General features: G+C 40.7%; 1 protein-coding gene across 1 annotated transcript; it reads left to right on the top strand.

Annotated features, from left to right (window-relative positions):
* The first annotated feature begins 2,040 nt into the window (after window positions 1-2,040).
* LOC130034196 (acireductone dioxygenase) lies at window positions 2,041-3,003 on the top strand. Its single transcript, XM_056125760.1, has one exon. The coding sequence runs from the start codon at window positions 2,277-2,279 to the stop codon at window positions 2,625-2,627; it is 351 nt and encodes a 116-aa protein (XP_055981735.1). The 5' UTR covers window positions 2,041-2,276; the 3' UTR covers window positions 2,628-3,003.
* Window positions 3,004-12,341: the final 9,338 nt, after the last annotated feature.

The raw sequence follows: 12,341 nt of genomic DNA, 5'->3' as shown, positions 1-12,341 counted from the left end.
CTTTGATAAAGTTTCTGTTCATTTCGTCTTCCCATTTTTGATGGGGTTGGAAGTTTTCTTCTTGTGGAGTTCAACCAGTACTTTGTATATCCTTGATATCAATCCCTTGTCAGATGGGTATTGGGTGACTATCCTTTCCCATTCTGTAGACTGTGTTTGTATTTTGGTCACTGTTTCTTTCGAGGTGAAGAAGCTTCTTAGTTTAAGATAGTCCCATTTGTCTATCTCTGTTTTCACTTGCTTGTTGGTATGATGGATTATGTTGATTGATTTCCGAATGTTAAACCATCCTTGCATCCCCGGGATGAATCCCACTTGGTCATGGTGTGTGATCGTTTTGATGAGTTCTTGAATTCTATTTGCTAGTATTAGGGATGGATACTCGATCATCGTATAACTGAAACCCAAGCACAAAAATTTGTAAGTCTACAACTTTATCTCCTGGTGTTTCACTCATAATTTTTTTTAATGTAGCACTGTCCTTCCATTGTTCATTGATTTGCTCAAGTGTGCACCAGTAACATCTCACAACAAATTGTGAGACTTGTTGCTATTGTTTTTTGGTATTGAATACGTCACGGGGGGCTTGCCAGGCTTTGCCTGGCACAGCAGGTAGGGCGTTAGCCATGCACACGGCCTACCTGGCTAACCCGATTTCGATTCCTTTGTCCCTCTTGGAGAGCCAGGCAAGCTACTGAGAGTACCTCGCCCGCATGGCAGAGCCTGGCAAGCTCCCTGTGGTGTATTTGATATGCGAAACACAGTAACAAGTCTCACAATGTTACTGGGCCCACTTGAGCAAATCAGTGAACAATGGGAGGGTAGTACTACAGTGCTATTTTCCTATGATTTGTAGTTTTACACTTTACATTTGTGCCTTTTACAAATTTGTATTAATAATCATATAAATGTGACTTATCTTAGATAGCTAATTTACCTAGAACTATTTATGGAAAAGGCTATTACTCCACTAAATTTCATTACATGCAAGAGACCAATATTTCATCAACAGCACTTCATAGAATTCCTTCGTGATTGTGAGCAAGTAGTGGGCTCTAAGCACTGCCAGGTGTGGTCCAGAAACTAAAAATTAAAAAAAAAACAGAAAAAGAAGAAAGTAAAATTGTAATTTTGCATAGATAAACAGATAGCAGTAAAATTTCAGACATTCTTATTTTCTTATGAGCAAATCAATCAAAACTGAATCAAACCTTAGCAAATTTTAACTCATTCCATTTCATTATTTCATCTCAGAGTTATCATAATAAACTTTTATAAATTAAAGAAGAGTCTCCTGCCTCTGCACCTGGCTGTTCTCATGGGGGCCCCTTGGAGGCGAGTGGGTTGGGTTTCCCTCCCCACCCCAAGCAGAGCCACGGCAGCTGAAGACCTCCGGTTCCAGCCACAGCCATGCTTAAGACCACTCTCCACACATTCGGACAAGCCTCACGCATGAAGGAACCATCCAAGGAACCCAGGCGTGCGGGACCCAGGGCATAGATCTCCAAGCCTGCTCGGATTGGGACTGGAGCCTCCTCCACCCAGATCCCCCATTACCAGTATGTAGGCGTTAACACCTACCAACTGCCCCCAGCACCGTGTAATCCCATGAATGGCCAAGACCCAGAAACTATAAAACCCAGCTCCCGGACATCTTATCATCTAGTTCTTACTCTGGAGGACCTGGCAGGCTACCAAAAGTATCCTGCCCACACGGCAGAGCCTGGCAAACTCTCCCTGGTGTACTCAATATGCAAAAATACCAATAACAATGATGAGCCTCATTCTCCTGACCCTGAAAGAGCCTAGAATGTGGCACTTTTTAAAATCTCAGGGCTAGGACAAAGGAGACATTACTGGGGCCTGCTCAAGGCAATCGATGAACAACAGGATGACAGTGAAACAGTGATACAGTGATAAACTAAAGAAGATAAAAATACCTTTCAAAAAGTCTATTGCTTTTTATAACTATTAAGCCTTTTTCTCTGTCTTATATTCTGAAATAATCAGACACTTTAAAACCTCTTTCGGAGGTGGCTGGCAAGCGGGTGCAAATCGGGTGTAGACCGTGCACCCCCAGCCCCAGGATGGTGCAGGCCTGGTACATGGACAAGTCCGCGGACGACCTGCGGCTGCTGCACCGCGCGGAGCCCAGCCGGCCTGTGGACCTGGAGCAGCTGCGCCAACTCGAGGTCCTGTACTGGAAGCTGGATGCTGACAAGTAGGAGAATGATCCAGAATTAGAAAATATCCGGAAAGAGAGACACTATTCTTGGATGGACATAATAACCATATGCAAAGATAAACTACCAAATTATGAAGAAAAGATTAAGATGTTTTACGAGGAGCACTTACACTTGGACAAAGAGATTCGCTACATCTTGGACGGCAGTGGGTACTTTGATGTAAGAGATAAGGAGGACAAATGGATCCGGATTTTCATGGAGAAAGGAGACATGATAACTCTTCCTGCGGGGATTTATCACCGTTTCACCGTGGACGAAAAGAACTACGTGAAGGCCATGCGGCTGTTTGTGGGAGAACCTGTGTGGACGGCATACAACCGGCCAGCTGACCATTTCGAGGCTCGGGGCCAGTATGTGGAATTTTTGGCACAGACAGCATAGCGGTGCTCCATCAGTGGTGCTCCCACAAACCCCTTAATCCCTGAAGAAGGTCCTGATATGTTAACTGTTGAAAAAAAAAATCTAACATTTTCTTCTGGCTTTTATACGATAGACTTGTAGCTAGGTGAGGTTAATGCAAAAAGCTGTTATACCATTTTTAACATGGAAGCAACCGTTGAAACATAGACAAATTATGTTCATTTTCGGTCATGAAATATGCTCATCCATGGATGGACGTGGAGAGTATTCTGAGTGAAATCAGTCAATGGGAGAGTGACAGACATAGAATGATTGTACTCATTTGTAGGATGAAAAAAATAAACAACCCCACAGTATGTGAATAATACCCAAAGACAGTAGAAACAAGGGCCAGGAGGACTGGCCTATGGTAGGAAATCTTGTAACAAATGGGGAGGGGGAGTGCAGTTTAAACAGAGAAGGGACCACTATGACAATCTGCAGTCAAATGCTCTACCCCTGAGCTATACCCTCACTATGATAATGATAATTGGAAATTATCATTCTGGGCAAGATCTGAGTGCTGAAAGGAGGTAAAGTGATATGCACAGTACTCTTTTAGTAACAGTATCACAAACCACAGTTCCTAAAATGAAAATAAAGAGAGAGAAAAAAGAAAATCTGCCATAGATGCAGACTGCGGGGCCATGGCAGGGGGGAGGCAGGAGGTGGGTGGGTGGGTGGGTGGGTGGGTGGGAGGAAAACTGGGACATTGGAGGTGGGAAATGTACACCAATGAACATTGTATGACTGAAATCTAATCACAAACAACTTTGTAACTGTATATCTCATGGTGATTCAATAAATAAAAAGAAAAAAGAGAAAAGAAAAAACCTTTTTGTTTATTAAAAATATTATAGTTTAGATAACATGGTTACAATAGTGTGAGTGTTTATTTTTTAATTATTTGTTTAATTTTATGAAGTTGTTCATGATTTATTACATTCAATATTCCAACCAATACCATCCCCATTGCACCTTCCCACCACTGTTGTTTCCATTTTCCCAACCACCCCTCAAACCTGCCCCTATAGCAGGACCAAAAATTTTATTTTATATTGCTTGTTATAATTTGCTAAAAATGACAAAATAATTTCCTTAGAAGAAAATGTGTGAATATTGTATCTCACCATGGAGCTAATAAGCCCTTATAGAAGAGATTACTAACATGTTGTTACAGGTTAGGTAGGCCTTGTGTGCTTATATTTTCTTAACCGAGATTGGTTTTCTTCTACTTTACATCCCATCCAATATGGTATGCTACTCCTGGTTTATCAGTGGTGTAGAATTTGAGATAGATAGTTTGAGATAGTTTGAGGCAGAACTCCAGGAATTCCCAATACAATGGATTCATCTGGTAGAGCTCAGGGCTGACTCTTGGCTCTGTGGTCAGAATACACCCCAGGTGGTGAGTGGATTCGGGGACTATATGTGGTGCCAGGGACTGAACCAGGGCTATCCACAAGCAAGAAAATGCCTTACACGGTATACTATCTCTTAAGTCCTGATTACTTTGGTTAGCCTATGTGCTTCATTTATGTAAGGATCTTGAAATTTATACTCAAGCTACAATACATGATTTTAGCCAATTTTAAAAGTTTGTCAGAGTAATTATGAAGTGTAGAAGTCAAATCTATATTTTTCACATGAAAACATTTCATTTCTTTTATTGAGTCACCGTGAGACGCAGTTATAAACTTTCAAGTTTCAGTCATACAATGATCGAGCACCCATCAGTCAACCAGTGTGCATCTTCCACCATCAATGTTCCTAGTATCCGTCCTGCCACCTTCACGCCATCCCACCCCCTGCCTCTATGGCAGGCACATTCCTTCTTACTATTTCTCTACTTTGGGGCATTATGTTTTTCAATACAGATACTAAGAGGCCATCCTTAGTCTACTTTCAGCACACATCTCCCATTCCAAGCAATCCCTCCAACCATCATTTATTTATTGGTCCCTTCTCCATATCAACTGCCTTTTCCCCCAGTACATGAGGCCAGTTTCCAAACCGTGGAGCGATCCTTCTGGCCCTTATCTCTATGGTCGGAGAGCCCGGCAAGCTACCGAGAGTATTCATATGCCAGACACAGTAACAACAAAGTCTCCAATGGAGACGTTACTGGGCCCACTCGAGCAAATCGACGATCAACGGGAGGGCCTTTACCTTTACCTTTTATGTTCCACAAATGAGTGCAGTCATTCTCTATCTGTCCCTATCTTTCTGACTAATTTCACTTAGCATGATACTCTCCATGTCCACCCACTTATATGCAAATTTCATGATTTCATCTTTTCTAAAAGCTGAATACTATTACATTGTGTAGTTGAAGCAAAGATATGAAAACATTTTTGACCTGAAAAATTTTTACCTGAAAGTGTTGCAGGTATTATGTTATCTGATAAGTAAGCCAAAACAATACGTTTAAGAGTTTCATATTAAGTAGTCTTTTCATAGAAGACAAAATTTATATTTTTCTTTGTATATTATATGGATTTGTTTATAAAAATGCAACATGAATCTGTTTTTATTTTTTTTTTGAAATTTGAACTTCCTGTGTCTGAGTATCTATCTCTTTCCTCAGTTTTGGGAAGTTCTCAGTTATTATTTCAACTAAAAATTTTGCTACTTTCTCTCTTCTGGACCTCCTGTGATAAACATGTTTTTCTTGATTATGTTCAATGAAACTTATGCTATATTCAATTTTTGTAAAGAAAAATAGTTTTTATTAAAAGAAATTTAGAGAGAGTAATGTGAAGGGAGAGAAAGAGAAATGCACGTTCATGAGAAAAAAATGGTCTCTTTCAGAGTGGAAAAAGCCCAATGAAAGAAAGAAATACATGTTTAAGAGAGAACTTGGGCTTCTCCCAAGTGGAAAAAAAAGCCTGTTATCTTCATTTAATATATTTGGTTATTTATTTTGGTCTTATTGGTCACATCTGGAGATGCTCAGGGGTTGCTCCAGACTCTGCACTCAAGAATCACTCCTGGCAGTGCTCTTTACCGTATGGGATTCCCGGGATAGAACCTAAGTCAGCCAAGTACAAGACAAATGCCCAACCCTCTGTCCATCGCTACGGCCCCTACCATCATTTTAAACATTATTGTTTTTTTTCTGTACTTTTGATGATTTACTCTACTTTGACTTTGAACGCACACATTTGAACTTCATCTCCTGCCATTCTGCAGTTGACACCTTCTACGGTGTATTTTTAGTTCAACAACAGTATTCCTTAGCTTAATGATTTATGTTTAAAATTTTTCTCATACTTTTTCTGCCATTGTTGGAATTCTTTCTCACTGACTTCTTCATTTTAATGAGTATCGTTAGTATTATTGCTTTAAATTTTTACTACCCCATTTATATTGAGGTACAGTGATTTACAACACTGTTACTGACAGTTTGAACACGCATCATTCCAACACCACACCCACCATAAGAGTTCAGCTTCCCTTCCAAGAATTCCTCTTATCCCTCCACCTATATAAGCTCAATTCTGTAGATCAAGTCTCCAATTCTGAGACCTTGGCCATTTGTTGTTACTTAACTTTGTTTCTTTATATGATACATATGTGAGATATCATTTTGTATCTATCCCTCTCCTTTTGACTGACTTTACTCTGTGTGATAGTCTTTAATTCCATCCCAAGAGGCTTATAACGCTTTATTTTGATGGTGGTTCTTCCCATTTTTCCCTTTTTCCAGAAGTGAAGGCGAAATCTACATTTTTTTTCATTATTTGGGATAGGAAGGATAGGAGTGTGGGTCTAACATTCATTTAGATCTAGGCAGTTTAGACCTAGGGTCTAAGCTCAGACCAAGCTTAGATTTATCTATACAAATTCCATACAGTAACTGTGGCTCTGAGTTTTTGTCGAATGGGCAACTGTCATAAATGTCCTGCAGCAGCTCTAAGACCAAGGTCTAGATTGGCCGGACTATGACTTGTGGTTATTAGTTGATGATGCCTGGTAGTGATTGCTGTATTAAAGTCCAGTGGACCTGAGATGCATTTTAAGGTCATAGTTTCAAGTCCCAACTAGCAGCTGTAGCACTGAGCTGAACTTCATAACTACCTTGAGATTTGCATTTGCCTGCACCTGGCAGCAACTGTAGTGCCAAGGTCAAGTGATTCTAGGTAGCGTCTTATGTTGTGAAATTACAGTTGTTTGTAAAAGCTTGTGTCACCAGTTTGAGTTGGTCTAGGCTGAAGCAAATGTTTAAAAATAATATATATTTGAGAAACACATATATATGGGGAGCTTATAGCTTCAGTTTTACTACTTCTGTTGCAAATCAACATTACATAAACACAAATTTCATGTCTATACACAAAAATCAGTTACTCATAGTGGACACATAATTATTTTATTTTATTATTTTAACCTCCCAGTGTTAACCAGGACCACTTTTGGCAATTCAGAGACTGGCAGTGCTTTTTCAATAATTAGATGCTCAGCCCTGGTAATGCAGAGACACTAAGGCTGGTGATGCTAGGGGTTAATAAGGCCATGGCAATGCTTGATGCTTGAGGATTATGTTCAGAGTACCATATGGTGTTGATCAAATTGGAGACCTCACACATGTCAGTCATGCACTCCATCCCTTTGAACTATCTCTCTGTCCTCTGGGCAAAAATGCTTTTTATTATTGTTTTTTGTGGCTAAACCCAGTGGTACTCAGGGTTAAATCCTGAGTGCTCAGAGATCCCTCTGGGAGGGGTGCTCAGAGATCACTCTGGGAGGGGTTTGGGCCATTATGGATTTTGACCATTATGGGGTCTATTCTGGGTCAGCAGCACACAAGACAAGGATCCACCTTCTCTACTATTGCTTCAACCCCAAGGGCTCAAAATTGTTAATTGATTTGATTTCACAAATAGGCTAAAAACCTCAAACAATATCTTTGTTTCCATCAAATATAGAATAGTTGCTTATCATGCATGCAAAAATACTACCCAAAGTTCAGAAAATATAAGATATTTTATAAGAAAATATAAACAATTACTGGTAATTACTATGATAAAGAGATAATAACCATTTTTGTTTTGTGTAATTAAAAATGAAAGCACAAAACTTAGTAGAGAGGATAAAACATATGAGATCAATAAGCAAAGTTCAAATTGTATTGTTGTTTGGGATTCAACCTGACAGCCAAGAAAATTGTGAATAAATTTAAACAGATTAAGTTAAATAACACAAGCAAATATGTATCTAAAACCAGGTTGGCAACTTTGACCTCAACCCTTGCAACAGGGGTCTGTTGCAAAGAATGAAACAAATATATACATAAGTGAAAGGTCTGTGACAGGGTTGTGGAAACAAAGAAACAAGAAGCCAAGAGGAGAACTAGGCTGGAATGGCATTAATTGGATAGAAAGAGCTCCAAGGTGGATCTGACAAGCCCAAGAGAGGCTAATGGGATTGAGCCTGCCTGTGTTTTATTTTTTATTTAATTAATTAATTTATTTAAAAATTTTAATTGAATCACCGTGAGCTACAGTTACAAAATTTTCATATTTGGGTTTCAAATATGAAACATACACATACACATACACATACACATACACATACACATACACATCCCTCAACCAGTATACATTTCCCACCACCAATGTCCCCAGTATGCCTCCCCAACCCCCCGTCCCACCTTCCTCCTGTCTCTATGGCAGACAATTTCCTTATTACTCTCTTTCTACTTATGGACATTATGGTTTGCAATACAGTTAACAGAAAAGCCATCATATTTGGTCCTTTATATACTTTCAGCACACATTTTCCATCCCAAGTGACCCTCCAACCATGATTGACTTAGTAATCCTTTCTCTTTAGGGTTGGTTTATATTGAAGTCAAGGAAGGCTGGGGTAGTGGATGATTAGCTAGGATCAAAGTCAGGTAGATAATCTTTTATTGTGGGCTCCAGGGATTCCAGGGATGAGAAATCCTCAGGGTGGTAATGGAACTGCATATGCAGGATTTCAAAGTGTCTTTCTTTCTCTGGGTCGACCCAAAAATAAATAGGCATACTGGGATCCGTGGTGGTGGGAAATGGACACCGGTGGAGGGATGGGTATTTGATCATTGTATAATTGAAACCAAGCACAAAAATGTGTAAGTCTGCAACTGTACCTCATGATGTCTCACTATTAAAAATTAAATAAATAAATAAATAGATAAATTAGGCAGATAAATATATAAGAACACAGAAAAACACACATAAACTGTCTTAGCTTTATGTTGCCTTGGTAGGCCTCAGGGATCTCACAGGGAAGCCATTTATTCAGTACCACTTTCCGCCACCCCTGGGGCTCCCAATAGGTGGTACATTTTTTACAAAGACATTAAGGACACCTAGTAAGCATATCAACATTCAATAAGTACATGTTGGCCAGAGGCTGGGGTGCTTTACGAAGCAATAAGCAGGCACCCTTAAAATACAGACTGAAGTCCTGACAAATTTCCTTTTCTATTTTTGCCCACATAGTGCCTACATCTAAAAGACCTTAAGAATTTTATTCTATACTTAACTGATGCATTTTGTAGCTGGCAGTTATTTGTTATCAATTCTATTCTTTCCTGATATATTATTCTCTTCTGACTATATTTTGGCAAACCATTTGCATTTTAAGACGAATTATTTTATCTAGGGGCATATGGCATCCTTAGAGTTTTTTGTTCACTTGATCACTTGACATCCCGTTAATCATTGATTTGCTCGAGCCAGCACCAATAACGTCTCCATTCGTCCCTCACGTGTAAGTGTAGACCAATGGTGTCTGCTCGTTCTAGGAACACGAAGAGCCTCAAACTGATCGCTCAGGGTCTTGATAAAGAAGTCTGACCATCTCGTAGGTGGGCGGTCACGCAGTCTTTTGATGTCCCGTGGAATCCAGTTAGTAATGGCTCTAGTTCAGTGGTCATCTCCAAATCTCATTACGTGTCCAGCCCATCTGATTTTCGACGCCTTTGCAAATGACACAGCATCCCTGATTCTTGACCGTTGACAGAGGTCAGAACTCCAGATTCTTTCTCTCATTTGAGTAAAGCGTGATACTCCAAGCATAGCTCTTTCAATTCCTCTTTGGGAGAGCTGAATAGCATTCTCATCCTGTTTTCATAGGGCCCAGGTCTCTGAGGGGTATGTTAATGAAGGAAGAACAGTGGAATTGAAGAGATGTGCCCAGAACTGGAGGTTCTTCATCCTCTTAGCTATTTCTTCGACATTCTTGAAGGCATTCCAAACCGCTCTCTTCCCCTGTGCAACTCAGGTGCCAGGTCATTCTTCATGCTGACTTCTCGACCTAGGTACACATAACTGTTGCATTTGGAGATGTTCATCCTGTTGAGAGCAAATGGAACATCAGGAACGAGACTGTTTCTCATAAACATTTGTCTTCATGAGATTCAGCTGTAGTCCGACCTTTCCATACTCTCAGTCGAAGTGGGCCAGCATTTGTGCCACTTGGCTAATGTTTGGTGTTATTAGAACGTTGTCATCAGCAAAGTGGAGGTGGTGTAGTTTCTGACCGTCTATCTTCACTCCCATTCCTTCCCATTCCAGTTGTCACATGACGTTTTTGAGGGTGGCACTGAAGAGATTCGGTGAAATGGTATCACACTGCCGAACCCCTCTCTTGACATGGATGATCATTTCTTTGTAGAATGGTGAGATCCTGGTAGTGAATCCGTAATACAGCTCACAGAGGATCCTGATGTATTGAGTTTGAACGCCCTGTTTGACTAGGGCTTCGATGACTGCTTCCATCTCAACAGAATCAAAGGCCTTCTTTAGATCAATGAACATTAGTCAGAGTGGCATCTTGAACTCCTGAGAAACCTCAATGAGCTTGGTTATCTTGTGGATTTGGTCAAACGTGCTGAATCCTTTTTGGAAACCAGCTTGCTCGCATGGTTGTCCTTCATCTAGTGTTCTGCCAATCCTATTTAGGATAACTCCAGTGAACAACTTGTAGATGACAGACAATAGGCAGATCGGGCGATAGTTGCCAATGTCGTGGATGTCTCCCTTCTTGTACAGTAGTATAGTCCTGCTGGTTTTCCATTGGGATGGAACCTTGAATTCAGACAGGTAGCGTGTGAAGAGCCTAGCCAGTGTATTGATGAGTACTGATGGCAGATTCTTCAGGTCTTCAGGTCTGACCTTGTCTGGGCCGGGTGCTGTTTGCTTCTTTATCAACAAAATGGCATGTCAGATTTCGAAAGGGAGAACATTGAGAATGACATATCCATGCTGCAGAATTTGGTATGTGTGCAGGTGGACGTGGCTATTGAAGAGATTTGAGTAGAAGTCATGGATAATCTTCTGGAAGGTGTGATAGATCCATCAGGACATTGGAGGGCAGTTGTCTTGGTCTTGTAGTTGGCAAAGGACAGGAGGGCATTGCAAATGCTTTTCCTGGCTCTACCACATCTGCCAGCACTGCTTTACTTCTCTCTTTGAGGTCTTCCTTTATCGCTTCTCTGCACTGCTTTGTGAGCTCGGACATTCCTTGAGGTTGCCTGAGGGTTGCGCCACACCACATTGGCAAATAAGCTCAAGAGTTTTTGGAGACAGGCATTTTTTTGTGATTATCTCTCTCTTGGTGTTCCTCGCACAATCATGGAGGTACTGAACCAGTCGATCGTATTACTAGTCAATGTTGTCAATGACGGCATCTTCCCATATTGCCGCAATAGTGCCAAAGATCTCCCAGTTGGTGATTATTCTGGGAGTTATCTTCTTAAACTTTGCATCCCTTTCTCCCCGCTCTATGAAGTAGAATTTTGCACGATGGATACGGTGGCATCAGAGGTGTCGGTATCCTTGTCAACACAAACTTGGCCATGAGCAGTGATTCATTCTAATGCCTAACAACCCGAATCAGATGATTACACTTGAGTAGATGTGGCTCGCTGCCAGCAGTTTCTATCTTCGTTGTCTACGTACCAACATCCAATTATGATGAAGGAGAAATTGAGAAGTTCTACATGGAGCTGGAGAAGTTCTATAAAGAAGACCGCACCTTCTACAAGATCATTGTCGGTAATTTTAATGCCAAGATAGGACCGAGAAGATCAGCCAAAGAACTCCACATCAGGACCCTTGGCCTAGAATGGAACAAGCAGGATGAGAGACTGTCTGAGTTCATCATGTCGACCAAGACCATCCATGATAACGCACAGTTCCAGAAGGCCGAATCTAAATGTTGGACTTGGGAGTCTCCCGGTGGACAGTTCCACTATGAAATTGACCTCATCATATTCAATCGACGGTCTTGCTTGACAGATGTCACTGTTGTCCCAAAATTACAAACGTGATCGAATTTTTTTGTTAGTGGGAATGAATTCACAAAAATATGAAATGGTTATATATTTATATATATATACACACGCATATATATGGGCTGGAGCGATAGCACAGCGGGTAGGGCATTTGCCTTGCATGAGGCCAACATGGCCTACCTGAGTTCAATTCCTCTGCCCCTCTCAGAGAGCCTGACAAACTACTGAGAGTATCTCGCCCACATGGCAAAGCCTGGCAAGCTCCCTGCAACGTGTTCGATATGCCAAACACAGTAACAATTGTCACAATTGAGACGTTACTGGTCCTGCTCTAGCAAATCAATGAACAATGGGAGAACAGTGACAGATATATATATATATATATATATATATATATATATATATATAAT

The sequence above is a fragment of the Sorex fumeus genome, unplaced genomic scaffold (genome assembly GCF_029834395.1).
Source record: "Sorex fumeus unplaced genomic scaffold, SorFum_2.1 ptg000058l, whole genome shotgun sequence".
Taxonomy (NCBI): domain Eukaryota; kingdom Metazoa; phylum Chordata; class Mammalia; order Eulipotyphla; family Soricidae; genus Sorex; species Sorex fumeus.
Note: the sequence above shows the minus strand (reverse complement) of the source record. Positions and strands in the feature narration are given on the sequence as shown.

Bases quoted from the DNA above. Each gene is read 5' to 3' on its own strand.
- LOC130034196 (XM_056125760.1), top strand. From the start codon at position 2,277: ATGGACATAATAACCATATGCAAAGATAAACTACCAAATTATGAAGAA.